General features: G+C 33.7%; 1 protein-coding gene across 1 annotated transcript; it reads left to right on the top strand.

The window, feature by feature from the left end:
• The first annotated feature begins 951 nt into the window (after nucleotides 1-951).
• C2H5orf46 (chromosome 2 C5orf46 homolog) lies at nucleotides 952-11,147 on the top strand. Its single transcript, XM_051978976.1, has 4 exons — nucleotides 952-1,058; nucleotides 2,029-2,152; nucleotides 3,673-3,724; nucleotides 10,971-11,147. The coding sequence occupies exons 1-3, from the start codon at nucleotides 989-991 to the stop codon at nucleotides 3,713-3,715; spliced, it is 237 nt and encodes a 78-aa protein (XP_051834936.1). The 5' UTR covers nucleotides 952-988; the 3' UTR covers nucleotides 3,716-3,724; nucleotides 10,971-11,147.
• Nucleotides 11,148-25,896: the final 14,749 nt, after the last annotated feature.

Here is a 25,896-nt window from a genome sequence, read left to right on the forward strand (position 1 = left end):
TGGAAAATATTTCAAACTATAAAACAGAACATTAGGCCAAAAACCATAAAATGTTAGTGATGAAAGATCCTTAGAGACCACTTCAAAATGAATAATGTGCTGGATCTGTACTTAAAATGATCTAGGTACCAACTCTCAAGGTACAAAGCCCTAAATGCTTATTAGTTGTAGACTCTAGACCATTCATTTATAACCATTCTTATTCTTAACTTCTTCATTTGCAAAATGAAGAGGTAGATCTAAATTGTTTCATTGACTTTAAGATAACCAGCTCTAAAAAAATCTAATCTTATGATGATCAACTGTGATGGACTTGGGTCTTTTAAACAATGAAGTGATTCAAGGCAATGACTTGAGATGGAAAATGCCATCTGCATCAAGAGAGAGAACTGTGGAGACTGAATGTGAGTCAAAACATATTATTTTCACCTTTTTGTTGTTGGCTTGCTTGAGGTTTTTTTCTTTCTAGCATTTTTCTCTTTTGATCTAATTTTTCTTGTGCAACATGACAAATATATTTAGAAGAATTGCACATGTTTAACCTATTGCTTGCTGTCTTCGAGAGGAGGGAGCAAGAGAAGGAGGAGAAATATTTGGAAAACAAGATTTTGCAAAGGTGAATGTTGAAAACTATCTTTGAATGTATTTGGGAAAATAAAATACTATTAAAATATAAATATAAATACAATCTTATAACAGATAAGTAAACTGGAGCCTAGATAGTGGAAATGATTTCCTCAAGGTGACACAGTAAGTTAGCAGGAAAGCTAGGATGAGTGAGAATCCATCTCTTTTGACTTGCAATTCATGGTTTTTTCTACTACTCCAGGCCACCTCTCAGGAATCACCTGGAATGCAGTTCTGGCTTACCTAACACCTTAATTAATTACATTGTATGTGAGTGACATCATGCTTCCTATTGTATAAATTGAGTGAGAGTCCATATGAACCTTAACATCTCACCTGAGACTATACTCAACCAACAAGAATGGCTTCCTCAGTTCTTCAGATGATGATGGCCATAGGACTGCTTGTTTTGATTCTTCCCTGTCATGCTGGTGAGTGTTTTTGGTACAGAAGATAGACAATACAGTTAATAAACAATTCTAGAAAGACATATCTTAAAGGGATCTTAGAGATATCTAATCCAACTCTTTCATTTCATAGAAGGGGAAACCAAAACTCAGTGAGAAAAAGGTATTTATCCAGAATTACATATAGTTATCTAGGTAGCATAGAATATTTAATGCAGTACAATATAAAATATGCCATCTGATGTAGGACAAATGGTGAAGGCTAAGTATCAGGAGAACCTGGCTACAGATTATTCATATAACCTTGAATAAATCATTTAACTTTTCTGGGCCTCAGTTTATTCTTCTGTAATATGAGGGCATTGGAATATGTGACCTTGAACAATCTCTGTATTCTGCTTTAAGTTTCAACCTATCTATAATACCCTTTATTCTGTGTAGAGAAATAAAATCTATGATCTATGTTCTAAAATCCAACATTCTATGTTTTAAGGATACACTTTGTTCCATATTCTAAGGCACCTTCTAACTCTGACATTCTGTGTTTAAAGTTCTAATATCCAGTAGAATATAAACTCCTTGAAGGAATGGACTTTTTTTGTTGTTGTTATTCATATCTTTCAAATCTTGCATAATACCTTATACAGATCATATGTTTATGTTTTTGTTTTTCTTGAATTAAATTTAGTATTTGAGGTTCTGGTTTTAGGTTTCCTTTGATATCTGACTATATTCTGTGTTATAACACTGCTCTTGGAACTTCTTTCTGACTCACATTCTCTATTCTCTTTTCAATTATTTTTTCTAATGCTGACATTCTATATTTTATGTTCTAATATTCCTTTTAGCTCTTATTCAGTGAATAAAAATTGTGATACAGATAGTAATGCGACCCAAATTCTCCTTAGAGAGAAAAACCTAATTCTTCAGTAAAATATAGTTGCCATTTCTCCACCATGGTACAAAATGACTAAGTCTCTGTTCTTGGTTCCAGATGATGAGCCAAAAATTTCTGACCCAAAAGTAGGTATAGAACTCCCAACATTCTTAAATTCCCTGGGCACTGGAATCCTTGAATCTGCAGTGGAATACCTTCTCTCCTCAATGGCCCGGAAATCGTAAGTAATGAGCTGACCTGCACCATCATCTCTCAGTCCCCATTTATAAACCATGAGATGGATTGATAGAAGTAGTATAAAAATGGGGATCATTTCTAGATGGAACTGACTCATGGGATGTTCTTGAGGACAATCTAAAATCTTGAAGTGCTTTGTATGGGATTCTTTTACTCACCCCAAGAGACCTACATTAGGAACTTGGTGTCTTTCTCTGGATAATGCTGGAATTGGGACAGAGATGAAGCCATAGTCTTCATAGGAGGAGGAAGTTAGTAACAGTCAGTATTTAAGCTCCTCAAGTGAAAATAACATGGAATAAGGAGCAGAAATTAGCCAAATAATCTACAAATGATTATTGATTATTTACTTTGCCCATAATCCTCAATTGGGCCTTAAGGAAAATACAGAGATAACTCACAGTCACTTGCTTTCAGAACTCATGGCCCATATCCCTTAGGAGCATACTAAAGATAGTTTATAAAGACTCTCTGAACTGATTGTTAAATTTTTGGCATGAGAATTTAGACCTAGGATATTAATAAATATTACAAATCAGGTCTTGATTTGTTGTTTTATTGATTATTTAGACTTAAGAAAGGAATAAAATGCTAAAAATTCAAATTAAATTTGTAAGTATCATGCATACTTTGGTGGGGGAGGGGGAGAAGATATACTTATCTATTCTTTTTAGATAAGGAAATTGGAGTTAAGTGACTTACCAAGGGTCACACATTTAGTAATTCAGTGTCTGAGGCTGGATTTGAATTCATGTCTTCCTGACTTCAGGGGCAGTGCTATAGTCACTGTACCGTCTAGCAGCCCCTTATATTTTCATTTTGAAAGGTGAATATTAAATTTTTTCCAGTATTGTTGAGCCCAAGCCTATACATTTACAGATACTCAGAATGATCTAATTAAAATCATTGAATATGAAACATTGGGTCAAGAAGAGTCTTTATAATATGGAGCATGCCATATTTCAGGAAGCTAAATGATTAGTCCAAAGTCACAAAGATATTAAGAAGCAGCATTGGTATTACAATTGATGATCTCTGCTTCCAACTAGAGGAAACTCTACTAGATCACATTCCTTCTGAAATAGACACAGCTAGATTGTGCAGTGGATGGAGCCCTTGGTTCAGAAACCCTTAAATTCAAACCCATACTCAGATACTTATCAGCTGTGTGATCATAGGCAAGTTACTTAACTTCTGTTTTCTTCAATTTCATCAGCTTTATTTTTATATTATGATCAGGATTGTTATGTTCATATGAGATAATTGTAAAGTACTTAGCACAGTACCTGATATATACAATAATAATGTATGTAAATGTTAACTATTGTCATTGAATCTACTATAGAAAATAGATTATTAGAACATCTGGCACAGAATCTTAGAGTCAAAATACCCCCTACCTTGGAATATTGAGTTATAAAATGTTTAAGTGGCCAATCTTCTTCATTATCCTTACTCTACTTCAAATATAACTCTATCTACAAATCATTCTTTTCTTTCAAGTGGATTTTCTGAATTGGAAGATAAACCAGAAACAGCTTCATAAAAATGACTGGTGAGTTGAAGATGATTTTATTTGTTATTTCCAAAGTCATAGGGGCAACTCGTGGGCCTAATTCCATTACTTATGCAAACAGAATTTTCTGTTTTTCTATTTTGCTTTTCTTTGAGCAGCCTGATTCACCCCACTCCAGCTCCAGAGGGCTCACCATATTGATGCCAAAGTTTATCCAATTGGTATAGTCCATTGTAGCTCAGTACCCAAGCTCAAAAGGACTATAAGCCTTAGTCTCCTTAATAATTAAGATTGCAGGTATAATTGTCCACTTGATAGGTGATATTTTTAGCATAATATGAATAACCTTTGGAATGAATAGGGTAATAGAGTTGGAGTCAATATTTTTGTACTTCAGTCCATGCTTTTCTTCTTGCTAGGTGTATGACCAAGAACAAGTCACTTTCCCCCTCTGAAACTCAATTTTCTCTTCTATTAAATGAGAAACAACAGTCTTTGCCTCCCTCACAGGTTTGTTGCATAAGAAAATGAGAACATTAATAGTAATGCATTTTGTAGCCTTCAAAGAGCTTAAATTATAAGGTTAAAACAAATGTGCTGAATTCCATCAGATTTGGGAAGATAACAACCTTTAAGAAAAATAAACTACTTTAGAATGATTTTATAGAATCTCATAAATCAAAGAAATCTCAGGTAAAATATAAACCAATGCCTACTTGAAGACATGAAGGTTAAGGAGAACTCAATACTATCTATTTTTAGATGGTACTAATTATGAGGAAGTACTTTCTGATGTCCAATATTTGACTTCCCTGAAACTTCCTACATGGGCTGCTGCTTCCCTGAATTGACTTCTAAACTTTCTCCCCAGTGGACAGATAAACCCAAATCTCCAGTCTAGGAGTTCTGTTGCATGTTAGAAATGAAAGAAATTGTGGGTGGCTCCACCAAGATCCTGATCCAAGAACTCCTTTAATGAGTATCTCGAGTTCCTTATCCATTCACTCAGTTAATTGACAGGGAGAAATAATAGTTGAAGAAAAAAAGTCTCCAGATAGGCTCTGACCTTCAAATTTTATAGCACTTAGCTGGATGCTAGACAAAATGATCAGAATAGTTGTAAACATAAAGCTTCCAAAAAATCCCTGAAATCACTTGACAGCATTGTGAAGAACAGATTCATTAAAAAGAGAAAAACCATGAATCAGAGAAGCTATTATGAAAATCTTGTCAAAAGATAATGAGGTTCTGAACTAAGATGGTGCCTATGTGAATAAAGACAGGAGATAGTTTCAAGAAATATTAATAAGATTTGGCAACTGATTGGATATGGGATCGTAGAGGCAAAGATAATACAAAAATTAAGAACCAAGAGTGATATCCCTGATCAAAATAGGAAAGTTTAGAATGGTGAGCTGAAGGGCTGATATAAGATTCTGTTCTGAAATATTTTGTTTGAAATGTGTATGGAATATTGCATTTGAAATGCAACTTTTCAAAGAAAAGGCAGAAACTGTATACCATAGCACTGCAAGCAGCACCTGTTTAATGCCTAGAAAAATGGCATGAATTATAGATAAGGAGCTCATTATTTTTCATTAATTCAAAGCCAACAACTTGCCATATTACAAATACAAGCTTCAAAGTATTTTTAGCATTCAATGAATAATCTCTACTGGAACTAGAGCATTATCACAAATTACAACATGACTCCTGATTGCCAAGAAATAACACTGACCCACACAAACTTGCATTCAATTACAGAAACCAATCACTTCATCAATCTGAGCAATAATAGGTCACCAAAGGTCACACACAAAAGGAGAGGAAAATAATTATTTCTTCTATCAAATGTGAAGATGAAAATGTGAAAAGAAAATAATAATCATAAATAACTGGCATTGTGCTTTAGATTTTTATAAAACCCTTTGACATACAAAATCTCATTTTAGATAAACAATAATGCTATCAGATAGATGCAATAGCTATTGTTATCCCTGTTTTGCAAAAGAAGAAACTACGAAGGTCAGAGAGGCTAAGTTTCTTGCTCATGATTACACAATTAAGTTCGCTCAAAGGGAGAATTTGAAACCAGATAACTCTAGTAGGATGGGCTAAATCTACTAAAAGGAAGTTAGTCACCTATGTTAATACAGGATGGGGGAGGCATAACTTGGCAGAAGCTCCTACAAAGACTTTAGTGGACTTAATATTAGGGTCTTAATGGACTTCAAATACAATGTGTGTAACAAAAGTAGCCCAATGGCCAAAAAGAAAGTTAATATCATTGTAAACCACATTAGAAGCAGAGAGTTAAGGAATGGATTATCCTGTTCTTCTGTTCCCTATGGGAAACAAAGCTTAGGAAGTACAACAAGTTAGAGAGTATTAGAGGAAAGAAATCTGAATATTCTGAAGACTGGAATCCTTATCATGAAAGGAACATTTGCAGAAAGTGGGAATTTTTCTCCTTGAAAAGAAAAGGCTGAGAAAGGAAGGCAGTAAAGGACATGATTCTGGCTCAAAGTACTATGATGGGGGAGATAGATTGGCTTGTCCCAGAAACAATGAATAGAATTTACATGGTGGCAGATTTCAAGTTATTAAAAGGAAAAACTCTATGAAAGGAAAGTAGACTGTCTTGTAAGATAGTGACTTAATATTACTAAAAAGCCTAGATGTAGCTTATTCTGCACATTGTATCAGTGAATAGAATTCTAGGTCTAAAGTCAGGAAGATTCAGTTTTGTGAGTTGAACAAATCTGATCTCACTGTATGACCTTAGACAAGGCACTTAACTCTATTTCTCTCAATCCTTCCTCTGGTTTTTTTTGTTTTGTTTTGTTTTGTTTTGTTTTGTTTTGTTTTGTTTTGTTTTGTTTTGTTTTTTAATGACCTAGAGAAGGAAATGACAAACCACTCTAGTGTCTCTGCCAAGAACATCTCAACTGGGGTCACAGAGAATCAGCTATAACTGAAAAAAAATGACTTAATAATAACAACAAAATATATAATACTACTCATTTTCTCATTGCAAAATGACCTTTGTAGTTCCAGCTCTGAGAATTTCATGAAGCAATAAACCAGACTTCCTTACATCCCTTCTCAGAAAGAAAAAATTTTACAGACTTCTTTCTGTTGCAAACCACAAATCTTTTCAAAGTGAGGAGGAGCCAATATAATCTCAACGAAGCAGCTGCAGTCCCCAATTAACTTGATTGCCCAAACAAGTCCTACTTGTACTTCTATTGAATCAGATCCAGATCTAAGGCTGGGATTCATGGGGTGAACACACCTTCTCAAGCTCTCTTTAGATATACCTTTTCAGACTCTGCCTGTGGAAGTGAGGTTTCCAGAACATCACTTTTCCATTACAGTAAAATTTAACTTTTGTTAAATCCTGACTCTCAGAATGGAAGGAGTCTGTCTAATTATGGAGAACTAGGAAAAAACCTTTTTCTACATAAAATGTTAGATTATGTTATTTTACCTAGAAGGAATCTCAGGACAGAGAACAGAGAATATTAGATGTAAAAGTAACAGGAGAAGAGAGAATCTAGAAGTAAACTTAAGAGGTAATCTAGCTCAAAGTCTAATTGAACAGAAATCTTCTATGTATTTATTTACATCTGTGACAATATGTAAAAGACCTGATTCTTGATCCTGTGAGAAAGACTAAAAAGAGCAAGAAGAAAATCTTGACTCACAGGAGCTCACAGGCTAGTAGTGGGAAGAAGACATGGGCATATAAACATTGCATGAAATAGACTGTGCATAGTAAGTTCATAAGAGAACAATATGCTAATTAAGATCTGAGGAGATGAAGAAATTTCTGATTGTAAGGAAATTGTTGGCATTTAACTTAAACTTTTAAAGATGGCTAGAATATCAATAGAGATTAATGTGATGGCTCCCAAAAAGGGGGGAAAACAAGTGAGCAAATTACTTTGATTGAGGTATCAGGAATGTGAAGAGCAGTAGGTGATTAGACTAGAAAGGTTTTTAAGAGAAGCTTGAAGAAGGTTGTGAAAACCTGAATAAGGAGATTGACCTTTATCTTCTGGGAAATTTGTTTAGTTGTTCATCTCCTCTATAGTGTGCCCTGGATCTATTATATCTGGGTTATTGTCTTCAGATCTGGGTTCCATGATTTAAAAAAAAAAAAAAAAAAACTTGATAAACCTGGAGTGTTCCAAGGAGGACAAAAACAATGGTGAATATCCTTGAATCCATATCATATGAAAAACTTTTGAAAAAACTGAAATTACTTTGTTTCTGATTCTTCATGATCCCATTTTAGATTTTCTTAGCAAAGATATTGAAGTGGTTTGCTATTTCCTTCTCCATCTCATTTTATAGAAGAGGAAACTAAGACAAGCAGTAACTTAGCCAGTCATACTCCCAATAAGAGTCTGAGAGACTGGTTTTTAAGCTCAAGAAGATGAGTCTTTCTGACTCTTGGCCCAGGACCCTATCTACAACAGTGAGCTACTATGGTAGGAAAGTTTAATTTGAAATTATTAAACTTTTAAAAAATATTTTGCTAAGTATCTTTCAATTTAACTTGTTTCCTTTGCAGTTTTGTATATTTTATTTTATTCACTTAAACTATGCAGAGAAGGGGTCCATAGATCTACTAAAAGAGTCTAAGACACAAAAAATGTAGAGTATCTCTGGAACAAAGGTTTCGCTCAGAGATGTGCAGGATAGATGCAAGTTTCCTGTTAAAAAGCTGTTACAATAGTCTAAGCAGAAATAATGACCTAATTTTTGCTGGGAACTCTGGGAATTTCAATTTAATAGAAATCTGATCCAAAAGGCTGAAGCTCTAATTGTAAGAAACAAAGCAATTTCAGGAGAAGGCTGGTTCAGGCAATAAGATCTTCCTAGGGACAACCAAAAGTTGACTATTCACCTTCTTTCTTTGAGGAGGAAAAATATATTTTTAAAATGATAGTCTAAAGATGACATGAGCTAAAAGTCCCACCTTCCTTTATGAGTTCTTGCTGATGAATTGTGTATTTGAAAATATTTGAGATTTCAAAATCTTAGATACTATTGAGTTTTATGAAGTAGGATAATTGATCCCAGAGTGGGAAAAAAAGCTTTGATAAGAATCCCATAATGGATTAGCAGTGAAACCTTATAAATAACAAATAAGAAGATGCAGTTAAACATGATTAGAGTCCTACCCATTACTACTCTAAGTGTTGTGATGTGGGTGATTTTAATAGAAGTAAAATGCACACAAAATTTTCAAATGACACAGATATGAAACGGATAGCTAGCCCATTGTATCACACTCAGAACTCAAAAGGATCTTGACTGGAAAGATAAAGCATTAGGTTTTTAATCTAGGAATTTGAAATTCAATGGTGGTAAAGGTAGAGTTCTTTATTGTTCAGGCATTTCAATCATGTTCAACTCTCCTTGATGTCATTTAGGGTTTTCTTGGCAAAGATACTGGAATGGTTAGCAATTTTCTTCTCCAGCTCGTTTTGCAGACGAGGAAACTGAAATAAACAGGGTTAAATGACTTGTCTATCCAATAAGTATTTGAGGCCAGATTAGGATTCATAAAGAGGGGTTTCTGTTTCCAAGCCCAGTGCTCTATTCACTGTACTACTTAGTTACACCATGGCTTTTAAAAATCAACTTCACAAATACAGAGTGAAGAAAGTGTATTTGAACAGCAATACTTCTAAGACAAAGTTTTGGGCTTTAATGGAATTACTGTAAGTTCAAGATGAATCAGAAAGTATGATGAAGGAGCCAACAATAACTGATGTGACTTTGGGCTGCATTCAGAGCAGTATGGTATCCATAAGTAAGGGAATAGCTCCTCTATAGTCTGTCTTGAATCTACTATATCTGGAGTATTGTCTTCAGATTTGGGTACCACAATTTAAAAAGAATTTGATAAGCTGTAATGTCCAGAGGAAGACAAAAAGGATGGTGAATATTGTTGAATCTCTATCATACAAAAAAAAAAAAAAAAAAAAAAACTTTTGAAAGAACTGAAATTATTTTGTCCTAAAAGAAAAAGGTGTGGGGGGACAAATATTATATTTATTTTCAAGCATTTGAAGAAGAGGTGTTATGCAAATTGATTGAACTAAGAAAAATATGGGGAAGTTGCATTAAAATTAAGTTTGATATCAGGAAGTATGTCAACAATTAGAATACTATCAGGGAAGAGTGGACATTGTAAAGGATTGGCAAGACAAAGCAAAAGATTGGATAGAGAGAGATGAAAGAGAGAAGTGAAGGATAATACCTAGATTCCAAGGTTGGTGATTGGGGGAATAGTAATTCTCTGGAAAATGAGAGTTGTCCAGAAGTAGAATACTTCTCCCAAGGCAATCTCACTGAAGGTCTTCAAGCAAATTCTAGATGGCCACTTGTAGTAAGTGATAAAGATTCATTTTAGGTCTAGCTAAGTTAGGCTACTGAATTGAAATTTAGTGATTCTCTGGTTCTTCTAGTATCTCAAGGATAACAGACAAATGCTCACCCTATCCATCTGTGACTAATTTTTATTCCATATCTGACCACCTCCCTTTCTGATCAGAGATTTCCTTTTGGTTGTTCATTCATCTCAGGTGTATTCAGCTCTTCATGACTGACCCCATTTGGTGTTTTCTTGGCAAAGATATTGGCGTGGTTTGCCACTTCCTTCTTTAGTTCATTTTCAGATGAGGAAACTGAAGTAAACAGTGACTTTCCCAAAGTGTCTGAGGCCAGATTTGAATTCAGGAAGATAAGTTTTCCTGACTTAAGATTCAGTGCTCTGAATCTTACGTACACATACACTTACGTGTTACAGTTACAGTATGACATAACTGCCCTTAAGACATCAGATATGTCTTAGAAGAACTCAATTCAACACAGAAAGTATGATATCTAACACTTCTTAGTTGGTAACATGCTAGAGCTTTCTTACATTCACTATGACACTTTGTGTATTTTGTAATCTTACTACTATCCAACTATAATTTAACAGTTAATTTTTATTCACTGATAATTGATGTTATAAAAAAATCACCAAATGTTTGTTTTATATAAACCTTGATTCATTTTCAGTTTTGATTAGATAATGATTCATCTATATTAACTAATTATTACAATTGATTTCTTAACTAATTGAGTAATTCATTTGAATTGCCTAAACAATAATTAATTTTTATCATTTAAATTAATATGACAAGTTAATTGGTATTAATATTGTTTTTTTTTCCATCTCTAGACAATGCATCTGACTAATGGCTTTTGTTTTTCTTCCTAGGATGCCAGACCAGGCTACTCCTTCTTCTCAGCTTTCCCAGCTGCCCAACCCAGAGACCCTGAGCTGTTGTAATTGCTTTGTATATCAATAGTTCCTGTCTAGCTCAGCCTAGGGAAATTTTGTATAAATAGTCACTCTTCACTTCCTGGAAAACAAAATAAAGTCCATAAATCATGATCTTGACTCTTTATTATAATAAGGTATTTCTCTGTGTACTGATATAAAGATATTAGTATCTCACTAATAATCACAGTAGGTACTATATCTAGAAAAGGGAATACTTCTCAGAAACTCCATTTACAGAGATCTGGGCCTTTTGGGAGTCAATATGCACTATTTTGGAAAGCATTCTCAGGAATTTGGTGTCCTTTGCTTCCTCCACCAGTTCCATCATGAGAATGTAGTAATTATGATTGAATTTTCATTTGATGTTTAAAAATATCACATATTTAGAATTATTTTCTCTATTCTAAATTCTCTTCCAAAGCTGACATCATGTACTCTGTGTTTTAAGGTCCCTTTCACTTCTTAGATTCTGTGTTTCATTCCAACTCAGAATCTGTGAATGATGTTCTAAGATTCTTTTTAGTTCTGGAATTGTTCGATTAAGTGATATAATATCTTTCTAACTCTAAGTTGTGTTCTTCCTATTCATCACCCCAAACTCTAAATCAAAATAAGGAAAGTATGTCGAAGTGATTTATTCTCAAAATAATAAAAATAATGTATGTCAATATGCTTTATTCATAAAATAATTATTATCTCTACTATTATTGTTATTTTACCTAATTTTAGTGCCACATTCTGCAGAAAGTTTTTCTAATCTCCCTAGCTGCTGGTGTCCTCTATCTGAAAATGTATCTGCTTTGTGAATGTATATATATATGCTTATTTTTTCTCTGCCATTAGAATGTAACATCCTTGAGGATGGAGATGCTGGTTTTATAGCTCGGGATGCTTAGAGATGAGCAAAGAGGGAAGAAAGGAATCAGAATGAGAGAGAGAAAAGAGGATTAGAAAGGATCTAATCACAACTGTTTTTGTCACAATGCTAGAATCACATTGAGGGATAAGACCTCATGAAAGATAAAAGTTGTATTGGACCAGATTGCTCAGGCTGGGAGCTGGAGAGCTAGGACAGGAATTATGTCTCTTAGACCCTTTGGGGAAAAGAGAGAAAAACAATTAATTTTTTTTAACTGATAAAAATTGATAAAACAATTTACTTTTAAAATTTTATTTTTTTAAATTTATTTATTTATTTTAAATAATTAATTTTACCAAACTTTTAAAAATGAAAAAGTGAAGAATAAATGAAAAGTTTCAGAAGCTACTTTGTTGAAGTATAGGATAATACAGCTGAAAGCCCAAATGAAACAAATGAATAATTGCCAAAATATAAAATACCAAAACTAACAAAATTGGAAACCAAAAACCTAAATAATCTAATCATGAAGAAAAGTTGGACAAGACATAAATCAACTCCTCCCAGAAAAAAAAAAAAAAAAACAAGCCCCCTATATATGTAATCTTCCCTATTCATCTTCCCCATAAGTTTCAGGACTTGTCTTTGTTTTTGTATTTGTATCCTCAGCACTTATCAGAGTGCTTGGCACAACCTAAGTATTTAACATAGAAGAACCAAACTCATCAATTGACAGGAAATATATTTGATAACAAATCTTTTTCCTATCTGTGTATTTGCTTAAAATGCAAATAAATATGAGCAAAAATTATAATTTTACTTTGAAAAAAATTTCTCATGCTCTTATCTCTAGTTTCTTTATCTTTGTGGATGAAAAAAAAAATGTACTGCATCAATTGATATGGCTTCAAGGTTTTTGAAGGTTTTCTGAGGCATTTTTCAATTGCTTTTCATTCATTCCAGCTCCAGCATTTGATGCCAAGCCAATTGTCTTAGAATAATATAGTACAGGAAAGGGCTGTGATTCACTTAAGCCTCAGGTTTGGGGCACAGATTCACAAAGTACAGGTAACCTTCAGAAGGAAAATATAAAACTGATGTTCTTAATCTTAAAAAAATAATCTCCTTTGGTGATTTAATGGAGCTATGAACCCCTTCTCAAATGATGTTATAAAGTATCAAATAATGTTTTAAAATAGCTGTCAAAATATTTTTGTAAAAAACAAATTTCTAGACCCCAAATTAAGAATCTCTGATGCAAAGGGAAGGAGTTAGGCAAGCAGAGATTAATGGGGACACACAGTGCCCTTTAGACAAATATCTTGTGATGAGAATAGGGGTTCTGATATATGAGTTTCCATTTCATTTTATCCCAAATGTGATTTCTACTCCACTTCTTAGTCACTTCCACACTATTTCTCTGTATGAGTATCCTCACCCCTTTCCAACTCCCCATTATTTATTAGTTCTTATTGGACAGGGAAGTTATTCTAACTTGCTTATATTTCCATCTCTAACACTTAACAATTCCTAAAACATAGTAAATCATTCATAAATGTTCTATATCTATTAGTCTATCTACAATCCCTGTTGTCAAACCAGGGGAAGAACTGAATGAGGAGGCATAAGGGAGTGAGGGATTTGCAAAGCCAACCAAATAACTGGGCTTCCACTCCTCCAATTTATTTTTGGACAGTTGGCTGATCAAACTATTTGGAAACTAAAGATCTTGAGTTAGAAGATGGAGAGTGCAGAGGATCAGGGAGGGGAGAGAGGAAGGGCAAAGCAGAAAATAAGAGCAGCATTATTCTTTAAACTGCTGAAAGTGTAGAATAGGCTCAAATTAAGCTTATGTTGTCCCTTTCTTCTTGCTTTTCTGTTTGTCTCCTTTAAATATAAATTTCCAATATGAGCTAGTAGATCTAGTATTCTATGTTCTATTGTCCTCTGAAATCTGACATTTTATATCCTATGTTCTTTTTTTTTGTTAATAGCATTTGATTTTTCCAAATACATGTAAAGATAGTTTTCAACATTCATTTTACTTACTCAGGTAAGTTTTAGTTTCTTGGATTAATAAAAATATTATCCTTTAATATTGGGTGCAGAGAGCCATAGATAGTGGGAAACCCTGGGCAAGATAAAAGATCCTTTTGTCCAGTCAAAGGAACCCTGCTGACAACGTGCTTGGTTAGGCTTCTCCTCCCCGCTAAGAGCATACTAGTCCTAGTGAAACTAGTGAAATTCTCTAGTACATGAGAAAGTATGGCTCTGTGGGTTGAAGAGAGATTTTGCTTTTGGGGTTAATTTGACAAACATTCTAGATCAATGATATCAAAATTCTTTGCTCATAAACTTCTATCAATAAAAATATTTTTAGAACACCTACCCTAATATGTACAAGCTTACTAATGTTTAGGTTATATTTAACATATATATATACATATTATATATAACTTAATACAGTATAACAAATATATACTGTATTAAGTTATATATATACATATATATGTATATACATATTTTTAAACCAAAACAGTAATATAAAAGAATAAGATATAGATGAAACATATTAGATCCTAGAGTTAAGAGGGAGCCATTGAAGTTTATTGAGTTGAATATCTACTATATGCCAGATAGTGGGCTAAGTATTGGTCAGATCTGTACTTCTGCAAAATTATTTTGGTAAAGTGTGAAGAGTCTGGATCACAGTAGATGAGAAACTTAGGAAAGGGACACCACCTAATGTGTGGGCTGAGAGAAGCAGGGAGGCAGAAAAGGTGCAGAGGTAAAGCTAATAGGATTTGATAGCTGACTGATTATGTGAATGGGAAGCAAAGGAAAGTTAGGCATTAAAAATGACAATGAGCTTATGAAAACCTAGAAGACTGTAAAGATGGTGGTGCCCTTGATGGTAAAAGGGAATTTAGCAAGATGGATGGATTTAGGGGGAAAGATAAAATAATGATAGCTCTCATCTAGCTGACAACTCATCCATACCTGTTCATCCTGTGCGACTTGATCTGTCCCACGCAAAATAAAAAATGCAGAGACAGTGATCTTACTCACAGTAGCTACCCCTAGTGCAGTCCATCCTCTAAGAGACACTTCCTGAAGCTGAGCTGATCTAAAGGGCAAAGAATGAAGGGAACAAAACTTTCCTAAAGGAATCTTATTACACTTAGAGAGGCAAAAGAGTTTTGGGGAATAAAGACAGGGTAGGTATCTTGGGAAAATAAAGTTATCTCCTCATAGACTATCACAGCTAGGGCCAGATATAACCTTTTCCTGTCCTTTAAGTGGTTGATCACTGTCCCTCAGGGTCAGAATATGCCTTCACCTCCCCCTGAAGGTGTCTTCTAGGCCTCACTTTGGAGAACACAATTCTAGAGCATACTACTAGTAAAGCTTACATTGGAAACTAAGGCCAACTTAGCTCCTGAACAAGGGCGAGAGCAGAAGCCACATGAGAGTGGGATAATAGAGGAATTTAGAACAGGCTTATCGCAAGCAATGTGAGTGCCATCTAGTGGCCAATATAATATACTTCGTTCCATTGATTACGTATTGATCATAAAAGAATCATCTGCTTTTTGGACTAGCTAACAGTTTTTGCATTTATTAGTAAAAGCCCTTTTCATCTCTTTTTGCATTACTCAGCAATAATATTGTTATATATGTTATATATATATATATATATATATATATATATATATATATATATATATATATATGGTTACTGAGAGACTTTTATAAAACTTGATACATTTGTATCTCCAAAGTGGATATTGAAAAATTCTTTAACTCCTGTCATGTTTACTAGGTGAATATTTTGCCTCATTATTAAAAAGAACCTGAATGCTTTCCTTATTATAGACTTAATACAAGTTTCTCTTCTAGGTTCTAACTTCTCAAGTCAGAGGTCCAAGTCCAGATCTTTACAAAGCTTTATGAACCCTAGTAGAGAGAGAAGGTAGTAGGTAGAATATGTTAGTTAAAAGTGCAAAAAAGGAGCAACTAGATGATGCAGTGGATAGAGCACAGGCCCTGAAGTCAGGAAGATCTGAGTTCAAATGTGACTTCAGGAACTTATTAGATGTCTGAACCTGGGGAAGTTACTTAACCCCAATAGCAAGAAAGAAAGAAGGAAAGACAAGGAAAGAAAGACATTTAACACTTACCAGCTATGTGACCCTGGGCAAGTCACTTAATCCCAATAGGAAGAAGAAAGGAAGGAAGGAAGGAAGGAAGGAAAGAAGGAAGGAAGGAAGGAAGGAAGGAAGGAAGGAAGGAAGGAAGGAAGGAAGGAAGGAAGGAAGGAAGGAAGGAAGGGAGGGAAGAGAGAAAGAAAAAGAAATAGACTGGGGAGACAAAATAGTCAATAATTATAGCAATCTAGGTTTGACAAACCCAAAGACTCCAGTTTTAGGGATAAGAATTCACTATTTGTCAAAAACTGCTGGGAAAATTGGAAACTAGTGTGGCAAAAACTAGGCATTGACCCACACATAACACCGTCCACCAATATAAGGTCAAAATGGGTTCATGATCTAGACATAAAGAATAAGATTATAAATAAATTAGAGAACATAGGATAGTTTACCTCTCAAACCTGTGGAGGAGGAAGGAATTTGTGACCAGAGAAGAACTAGAGTTCATTATTGATTACAAAATAGATAATTTTGATTATATTAAGTTAAAAAGTTTTTGTGCAAACAAAATTAATGCAGACAAGATTAGAAGGGAAGCAATAAACTGGAAAAACATTTTTACAGTCAAAGATTCTGATAAAGGCCTGATTTCCAAAATATATAGAGAATTGAATCTAATTTATAAGAAATCAAGTCATTCTCCAATTGGTAAATAGTTAAAGGATATGAACAATTTTCAGATGTTTCAAATTGAAACTATTTGTAGTCATACGAAAAGATGCTCCAAATCACTATTGATCAGAGAAATGCAAATTAAGTCAACTCTGAGATACCACTACAGACCTCTCAGATTGGCTAAGATGACAGGAACAGATAATGGCGAATATTGAAGGGGATGTGGGAAAACTGGGACACTGATACATTGTTGATGGAATTGTGAATACATCCAGCCATTCTGGAAGGTGATTTGGAACTATGCTCAAAAAGTTATCAAACTGTGCATACCCTTTGATCCAGCAGTGTTACTACTGGGCTTATGTCCCAAAGAGATCTTAAAGAAGGGAAAGGAACCTGTAAGTGCAAAAATGTTTGTGGCAGCCCTCTTTGTAGTGGCCAGAACCTGGAAACTGAGTGGATGCCCATCAATTGGAGAATGGCTGAATAAATTGTGGTATAGGAATGTTATGGAATGTTATTGTTCTATAAGAAATGACTAGCAGGATGATGTTAGAAAGGCCTGGAGAAACTTACATGAACTGATGCTGAGTGAAATGAGCAGGACCAGAGATCATTATATACTTCAATAACAATACTATATGATGATCAATTCTGATGGACATAGCTCTCTTCAACAATGAGATGAACCAAATCAGTTCCAATGTAGCAGTAATGAATTGAATCAGCTACACACAGTGAGAGAACTCTGGGAAATGAGTATGAACCACTATATAGAATTCCCAATCTCTCTATTTTTGTCTGTCTGCACTTTTGATTTTCTTCACAGGTTAATAGTACACTATTTCAAAGTTCGATTCTTCTTGTGCAGAAAAATAACTGTATGACTATGTATACATATATTGTATTTAACATATACCTTAACATATTTAACATGTATTGGTCTACCTGCCATCTGGGGGAGGGGGTGGGGGGAAGGAGGGGAAAAATTGGAACAAAAGATTTTGCAATTGTCAATGCTGAAAAATTACCTATGCATATATCTTGTAAATAAAAAGCTATAATAATAACAATAATAAAGTGGCCAGTTTCTTTCAATTTTGATAGGTTTCCTAGGACCTCAGAATTTAGAGTTATCAGATTGCTTAGAGATCATTCCACACAATTGTCATCCTACATATTGTTATTTATTAAATAGTAGAACTGGGGTGTAACTAGATCTTCCAAAATCCATGTCTAGTTTTCTTCCCACCATTATTACTCTGTATAGTATGGAATTGATGTCAGGAATAGTATCTAGATTATAAAATGTCAGATCTATCACTAAATAGTATATGAGAACATATGCCTTATAGGAATTCAACAATATGGCATAGATCAACCGACACAGTCAACAGACAACTATATGATAGCAAGGATTTGGCTTTCAGCTATCTGGTACTCTGTAAAGTGATAACATAATCAGACTTGGAAATTCTTCTAGGAAATATTGATCACATGTTTTATTGGCTACCACAACAATAAAAATTCTATTAACTAAAAAGCTTTTGAAGAAAGTATTTTAAAATAATTGGGAAAAAATACTTTAATTTTAAGGAACTGGTGGGTCAAAGAACAAATTAAAGAAACAATAAAACAATCTCTTAAAAGTAAATAAAAAACAGTATGGCCGCAGACCAAAATTTTTGCTCTTGTCAGAAAGCATAAAAGGGAGTTTCTGTATTAATCTCTGAGCAGGAAGGTAAAGCTAAATATTTTCTAAGCACAAACCATGGATAAAAGCCACACCAGGATCCTGCAGAATTTCAAGAGCAAGGATTAGATCCAGTGGAAATGGTTTGGCTACCAGACTCTGCCTTTTTCAGTACCCAAAGATCTGAAGGCAAGAGGCCTAGTACCAATGCCATGAATTCAAAAATCCACTCCCAACCACATTGCTGAAGAAAGAAAATCTGGTCCATCAAGCAAAAAGCATAATGTGGGACTGACCAATGAGCCTAAACCTTAGGAACTTGCAAAGGGTGCTCTCTTGATACCACTTCTACATAGACTTTAGAATATGTGTAGATATTCTATAATTGATGTCAGCCACTAACCATATAACACAATGAATCCTCTTTGATAGGTTATGGAGCTAGAACTCTTGAAAGTATTGAGGAGTGAGCAGATGAAGACTAAGCTCTTGAGGGGATAATTTTTTGGTTCTACAGGACCATCATATCAGAGCCCATAGCACTGCTGTTGTTTTTGTCACTGTTATAATTCTCTTCCTGTTTTCAAACTGAAATAAAAATGTCTATGTCTTTGGGAGCTAGAGGGAAAAGAAGAAAAAAACAGTCACATGAAAATCTTGGAATAGAGTCCATGAGATCCCTAAAATGACTCTTGGGAGTCTGCCCATCAGTAACTGAGACACAGATCTATCCAGGGGCTATGTCATATTTGAGACAGCTGCAAAAGATGGAGTGTCAGGCTTGGAGTTAGGAAGATTCATCTTCCTGGGTTCAAATCTGGATTCACTTACTAGCTGTGTGACTGCACAAATCATTTAACCCCATTTACCTTGGTTTCTCTACATATAAAATGAGCTAAAAAAGAAAGGGAAAAGTCCAGAATCTTTGACAAGAAGATGCCAAATGGTGTCATAAGCTTGAAAGAGGCTGAATAAATTTCACTTTTAGATATGAACTTGGTATAAGCAATGTTTTGTAAAAATTGTGCAGTATAAACCTATATCTCCAGGAAGTAAGGTAATATAGGAGAATGTATGCCCTCAGATATTAGGAGAAATGTTTAAAATTCTGTTTTTGTGGATATTGTAGCAGTAAATATCCCTTTGTAAGACTAATTAATATTAAAATCTTTTTTATTAAGTGTAATTGGGATGTTAATTATGGTGGTTAAGAGTGGAAGAAATATATCAGAATGGAGACTCAGACTAATATTAAAGAAAATCATCCCACTTCCCTTCTTGGTACTCTGGAACACTAAGCAAAAAATAACTAGCCTCATTCTAGAAAAGTAAGTCCAAAGCAACTAATACTCATATAAATGCATATTTTACTACAAAGATATACATTGAAGACAATTATGTAATATATTAAAAGACATTGAGCATAAAAGGCATCCTTTCCTTTCAACTCATGATTTATTCACTTTTAACTTCTATGTATTTTATTTGTAACTATTATACTAGGATTGTAGGTCACACTTAGGGTTTATATAAACCACATGGACAAACCTTTGTTTAGCTGATTCAGTAATAATGTTAAAAACTGTTTAAAGGGCCAAGTAGTGATAGATTTTTCCTTAGGAACCTTGAGGGATTCTGCCTCAGCTCAAGATGAAACAACTTTTTTTGTGTGTGTGAGATTTCAAAAGTAAGCTTTGATCTTCATTAAGAGTTTGTCAGATCTTACTCTGAAAATGGATATTATTTTTCCTCATAAGTTCTTTGGAATCATCTTGGATCATTCTATTGCTGGGAATAGCTAAGATATTCATAGTTAACAATTGCACAGTTTTGCTGTTGTCCAGGTTCTGCTCATTTCATTTTGCCCGAGTATATATAAGGTTTCCCAGGTTTTCAAAAACCATTTAAAATTTTTTAATAATAGTTTGTATTTTCAAAATACTTGCAAAGGTACTTTTCAACATTCACCCTTGCAAAATCTTATGTTCAAAGTTTTTTCCCTTCTTTCTTCTCATCCCTCTCCTCTAGATAGCAAGAAATCCAATATAGGTTAAACATAAGCAATTCTTCTATACATATTTCTGCTTTTATCATGTGCACAAGAAAAATAAAATCAAAAAGGGGAAAAATGAGAAAAAAGAAAAAAGCAAACAAACAACAACACAAAGGTGAAAACACCGTGTTGTGATCTACATTAACTCCCCATGGTTCTCTTTCTGGATACAGATGGCTTTTTCCATCAGAACTCCTTTGGATGCTAAGTGAAATGAGCAGAACCAGGAGATCATTATATACCTCAACAATGATACTATTTGAGGATGCATTCTGATGGAAGCAGATCTCTTCAATAAAGAGGGCTTTAATTGATCAAAGATGGACAGAAGCAGCTACACCCAAAGAAAGAATACTGGGAAATGAATATAAATTGCTTGCATTTCTGTTTTTCTTCTCGGGTTATTTATACCTTCTGAATCCAATTCTCCCTGTGCAACAAGAGAACTATTCGGTTCTGCACACATATATTGTATCTAGGATATACGGTAATCTATTTAACATATAAAGGACTGCTTGCCATGTGGGGGAGGAGGTGGAGGGAAGGAGGGGAAAAATCAGAACAGAAGTGAGTGCAAGGGATAATACTGTAAAAAATTACCCTGGCATGGGTTCTGTCAATAAAAAGTTAAAAAAAAAAAAACTCCATTGGAATTGGCCTGAATCATCTTATTGTTGAAAAAAGTGACCACACATAATCTTATTATTACTATATAAAACATTCTCTTGGTTTGAGTCACTTCACTTATCATATGTTCATTTAAGTCTCTCCAGGCCTTTCTGAAATAATCCTGGGGATCATTTCTTATAGAACTAAAATATTCCATCACATTCATATACTTTAACTTATTCCACACAGTTTCCAGTTCCTTGACACCATAAAAAGGACTAGAAACATTTTTACATATGTGGGTCTTTTTTCTGTTTTTTATGATCTCTGGGATACAAACAAAATAGAGTCACTGCTGGATCAAAGGGTATGCACAATTTGATAGCTCTTTGAACATAGTTCCAAATTGTTCTCCAGAATGATTGGATCAGTTCACAATATCACCAACAATGTATTACTGTTCCAGTTTTCTCACATCTCCTCCAACATTTATCACGACTTTTTCCTGTCATCTTAGCCAATCTGAGAGGTGTCTAGTGGTACCTCAGAGTTGTCTTAATTTGTATTTCTCTACTCAGTAGTGATTTAGAGCATTTTTCACATGACTAGAAATGACTTTAATTTCTTCATTTGAAAATTGTCTGTTCATATCCTTTGACCATTAATGAATTGGAGAATGGCTTGCATTCTTATAAATTTGATTCTTCTCTATATATTTTAGAAATTAGGCCTTTATCAGAATGTAATTAGATATAATCCCCCCCCCCTCAGTTTTCTGCTTCCCTTTCCAATCTTGGCTGAATTGCTTTTGTTCATACAAAAACTTTTCAATTTAATATGATCAAAATCATCAATTTTGCATTTCATAATGTTCTCCAATTCTTCTTTGGCCATAAATTCTTTCATTCTCCACAGATCATTCTCCACCTCCACAGAGAGGTGGACTATTCTTTGTTCTCCTAATTTTGCTTATGGTATCACTCTTTATGTCTAAATCATGAAACCATTTTGACCTTCTCTTGGCATAGGGTATTAGATATGGGTCAATTCCTAGTTTGTCACACAATTTTCTCAGCATTTGTGGTCAAATTGTGGGTTCTTATCCAGAAGGTGCGGTTCTTGGGCTTATGAAACCCAAAATTACTACAGTCATTTGTTATTGTGCCTTGTGAATCTAATATATTCCATTGATCAACTGCTCTATTTCTTAGCTAGTTTCAGATGGTCTTGATGGCCACTGCTTTATAATATAGTTTATAATAATGCTGGTTCAGCATTTTTTCATTAATTCCCTTGAAATTCTTGATCTTTTGTTCTTCCAGATAAATTTTGTAGATATATTTTCTGACTCTATAAAGTAATTTGTTGGCTGTTTGTTTAGGATGGCACTGAATAAGTAGATTAACAGCTAGAATTGTCATTTTTAATTATATTAGCTTGTCCTACCCATGAGCACTTGATAGTCTTCCAATTGTTTAGTTCTAACTTTAAAAGTGTTTTGTAATTGAATTCCTCTAGTTCCTGGTTTTGTCTTTGCAAGTAGGCTCCCAAATATTTTATATTATCTTTAGCTATTTAAATGGAATTTTTCTTTGTATATCTTGCTGCTGGACTTTGTTGATAACATATAGAAATGCTGATGATTGGTGTGGATTTATTTTGTATCCTGCAACTTTGCTAAAGTTATGAATTGTTTCTAGTAGTTTTTTTAGTTGATTTTCTAGGATTATTTAAGTATACCATCAGATTATCCACAAAGAATGATAACTTAATTTCCTCACTACCCTACTATAATTCCTTCAATTTCTTTTTTTTTCTCTTATTACTAAAGCTAACATTTCTAATATAATATTGAATAGTATTTGTGATAGTGGGCAACTTTATTTTATCCCTGATTTTACTGGGAATGCTTCTGGTTTATTCCTATTATATATTATATTTGCTGATGGTTTTATATAGATTCTACTATTGCCAGAATCCAGATCCATTGAGTGACCAAGGGAGTGAAATGAAACCAAGGGTCAGGAGGAAGATACGCTTTGTGGTCTCCAAATTTATTGATCTGAGAATCAGATTTATATATATTTCCAATACCTTTAGAGTCAATACACAATCCACACTTTGGCATTCCTGCATCTGCTTTAACAAAAATACCATCCACTGAAATGCAAAGAATTACACTGACAACTTCAGAATTGTAAACATTGTAATATTCATCACAGCAGAAATTATCATACCAATGTCTTCAATACATTCCTACTAAATATATTTGATCTATAGTGGAATGCCTTTTCCAATCCTAAGTTCAAAAGTATGTATGTAGCTAAGTTTGCATTTTGTTTCAATGCCAGGAATCCTTTGTCAAGCTTTTGAACAAGTCTGCCTATGTAATGTTTATTGAAAGGAATTGGTGAGTTCAGATACTGTATTTCTTGACCCTTTACAACTTATCATTTTAAAGAAAACTCCATTTATTCCAATATTCTCTAGGCTTTTTAATAGGAATGGATGTTGGATTTTGTAAAAAATAATTTCTGTATCTATTGATAAAATCATATAATTTCTGTTATTTTGGTTATTGATATGTTCACTTATGCTAATAGTTTTCCTAATATTGAACTACTCCTACATTTGTGGTATAAATCCTACTTGCTCATGGTATATTATCCTGGTGATAAGTTGCTATAATCACTTTGCTAATATTTTATTTAAAAATTTTGTATCAATATTCATTAAGGAAATTGATCTGTAGTTTTCTTTCTCTGTTTTGACCCCATATGATTTATGTATCAGCATCATATCTGTGTCATAAAACGAATTCGGTAGGGCTCCTTCTTTTACTGTTTTTCCAAATAGTTTGTATAGCACTGGAATTAATTGTTCATTAAATATTTGGTAAAATTCACTTGTAAATTCATTTGGCCCTGTAGATTTTTTATTAGGGAGTTAATTTAGCAACTTTTTATATTTACTTTTCTAAAATGGGAGTATCTAAGTAACTTATTTCCTTCTCTGTTAATCCAAGCAATCTTATATTTTTGTAAGTATTCACCCATTTCACTTAGATTATCAGATTTATTGGCATACAGTTGGACAAAATAACTCCTAATTATTGTTTTATTTTCCTCTTCATTACTGGTAAGTTGACCTTTCTCATTTTTGATACTTGTAATTTGATTTTCTTCTCTCCTTTCTCTAATCAAATTAACTAAAGGTTTATCTATTTTGTTGGGTTTTTTCCCTAAAACCAACTCTTAGATTTACTCATTAGTTCAATAGTTTTCTTACTTTCAAGTTTATTAATCTCTCCTTTTATTTTCAGAATTGCAAATTTGGTATTTAATTGGAAAGGTTTTGACTTGTTCTTTTTCTAGCTTTTTTAGTTGCATGCCCAATTCATTGATTTTCTCTTTTTCTATCTTATTCAAGTAAGCATGTAGAGATATAAAATTTCCTCTATGAACTGCTTTGGCTGCATCCCATAAATTTTGGTATGTTGTCTCATGATATTATCCTTCTCTTGGATGAAATTATCAATTGTTTCTATGATTTGTTGTTTCACACATTCATTTTTTTTGGATTAGATTATTTAGTTTCTAATTAGTTTTTGGTCTATTTCCCCCTGACCCTTTATTACATGTAATTTTTATTGTATTATGATCTGAAAAGAATGCATTTACTATCTATGCCTTTCCACATTTAATCATAAGGTTTTTATGCCCTAATAGAGATCAATTTTTGTATAGGTTCCCTTTATTTCCAAGAAAAAAAGTGTATTCCTTTCTGTTGAATTTTGTCTAAAGGCCTATCATATCTAACTTTTCTAAAATTCTATTTACCTTCTTAACTTTTTTCTTTTTTTTTTTAATGGTTCAATTTATCTAGTTCTGGTCTAGCAAGGTTAAGACTCTCCACTAGTACAGTTTTGCTCTCTATTTCTCCTTTTAACTCTCTTAACTTCTCCTCTAGGAATGTGGATGTTATGCCATTTGGTGCATATGATATTACTTCATTATCTATGGTGCTCTTTAGCAAAATGTAATTTCCTTTCTTGTCTCTTTTTATTAGATCTATTTTTGCTTTTGCTTGATCTGAGATCAGGATCACTATTCCTGTTTTTTTTTTTTTTTTTTTTTTTACTTCAGCTGAAGCATAATATATTCTGTTCAAGCCTTTTCCTTTTACTTTGTATGCATCTCTTCACTTCAAATGTTTCTTATAAAGAATTCTGACTTTTAATCCAGTCTGATGCTATCTACTTCCATTTTATGGGAGAGTTTATCCCATTCACATTCACAGTTAAAATTACTAATTGTATATTTGTCCCTATCATATTTTTCCTAAGTTATGCTTTTCTCTCTTTTCCTCCATTCCCTCCTTACCAGTTTTTTGCTTCTGACCACTACTTCCCTCAATATGCCCTCCCCTTTTTAGCCTCTTCCTCTTTTTATTCCTTTCTCCTTCTATTTCTGTTTTCCTTCTATTAACTTCCTACTTTCCTTTCCCTTTTCCTATTTTACTTCCCTATAGGGTGAGCAAGTTTCTATATCAAACTAAATATGTATGATATTCCCTCTTTGTGTCAAATCCAATGAAATTAGAGTTCAAACAATGCTCATCCCCTGTCTTCTTTCCCGAAACTGTAATAGGTCTTTTTTTAAACCCCTTCATTGATGTAATTTACCCTATTTTACCTCCTCTTTTCTCTTCTTCTGGTGCAATCCCTTTTCCACCTCTACTTTCTTTTTTATATCATCCCATTAAAGTCAACTTATACCGATTATCTCTAACAAAGATACACTTCTCAAGAGTTACACATA

Source organism: Antechinus flavipes, chromosome 2, assembly GCF_016432865.1.
Source record: "Antechinus flavipes isolate AdamAnt ecotype Samford, QLD, Australia chromosome 2, AdamAnt_v2, whole genome shotgun sequence".
Lineage (NCBI taxonomy): Eukaryota > Metazoa > Chordata > Mammalia > Dasyuromorphia > Dasyuridae > Antechinus > Antechinus flavipes.

Coding starts and splice junctions, on each gene's coding strand:
- C2H5orf46 (XM_051978976.1), top strand. CDS start 989: ATGGCTTCCTCAGTTCTTCAGATGATGATGGCCATAGGACTGCTTGTT. Junction 1,059..2,028: donor GATTCTTCCCTGTCATGCTG/GTGAGTGTTTTT, acceptor TCTTGGTTCCAG/ATGATGAGCCAAAAATTTCT. Junction 2,153..3,672: donor TCCTCAATGGCCCGGAAATC/GTAAGTAATGAG, acceptor TTTTCTTTCAAG/TGGATTTTCTGAATTGGAAG.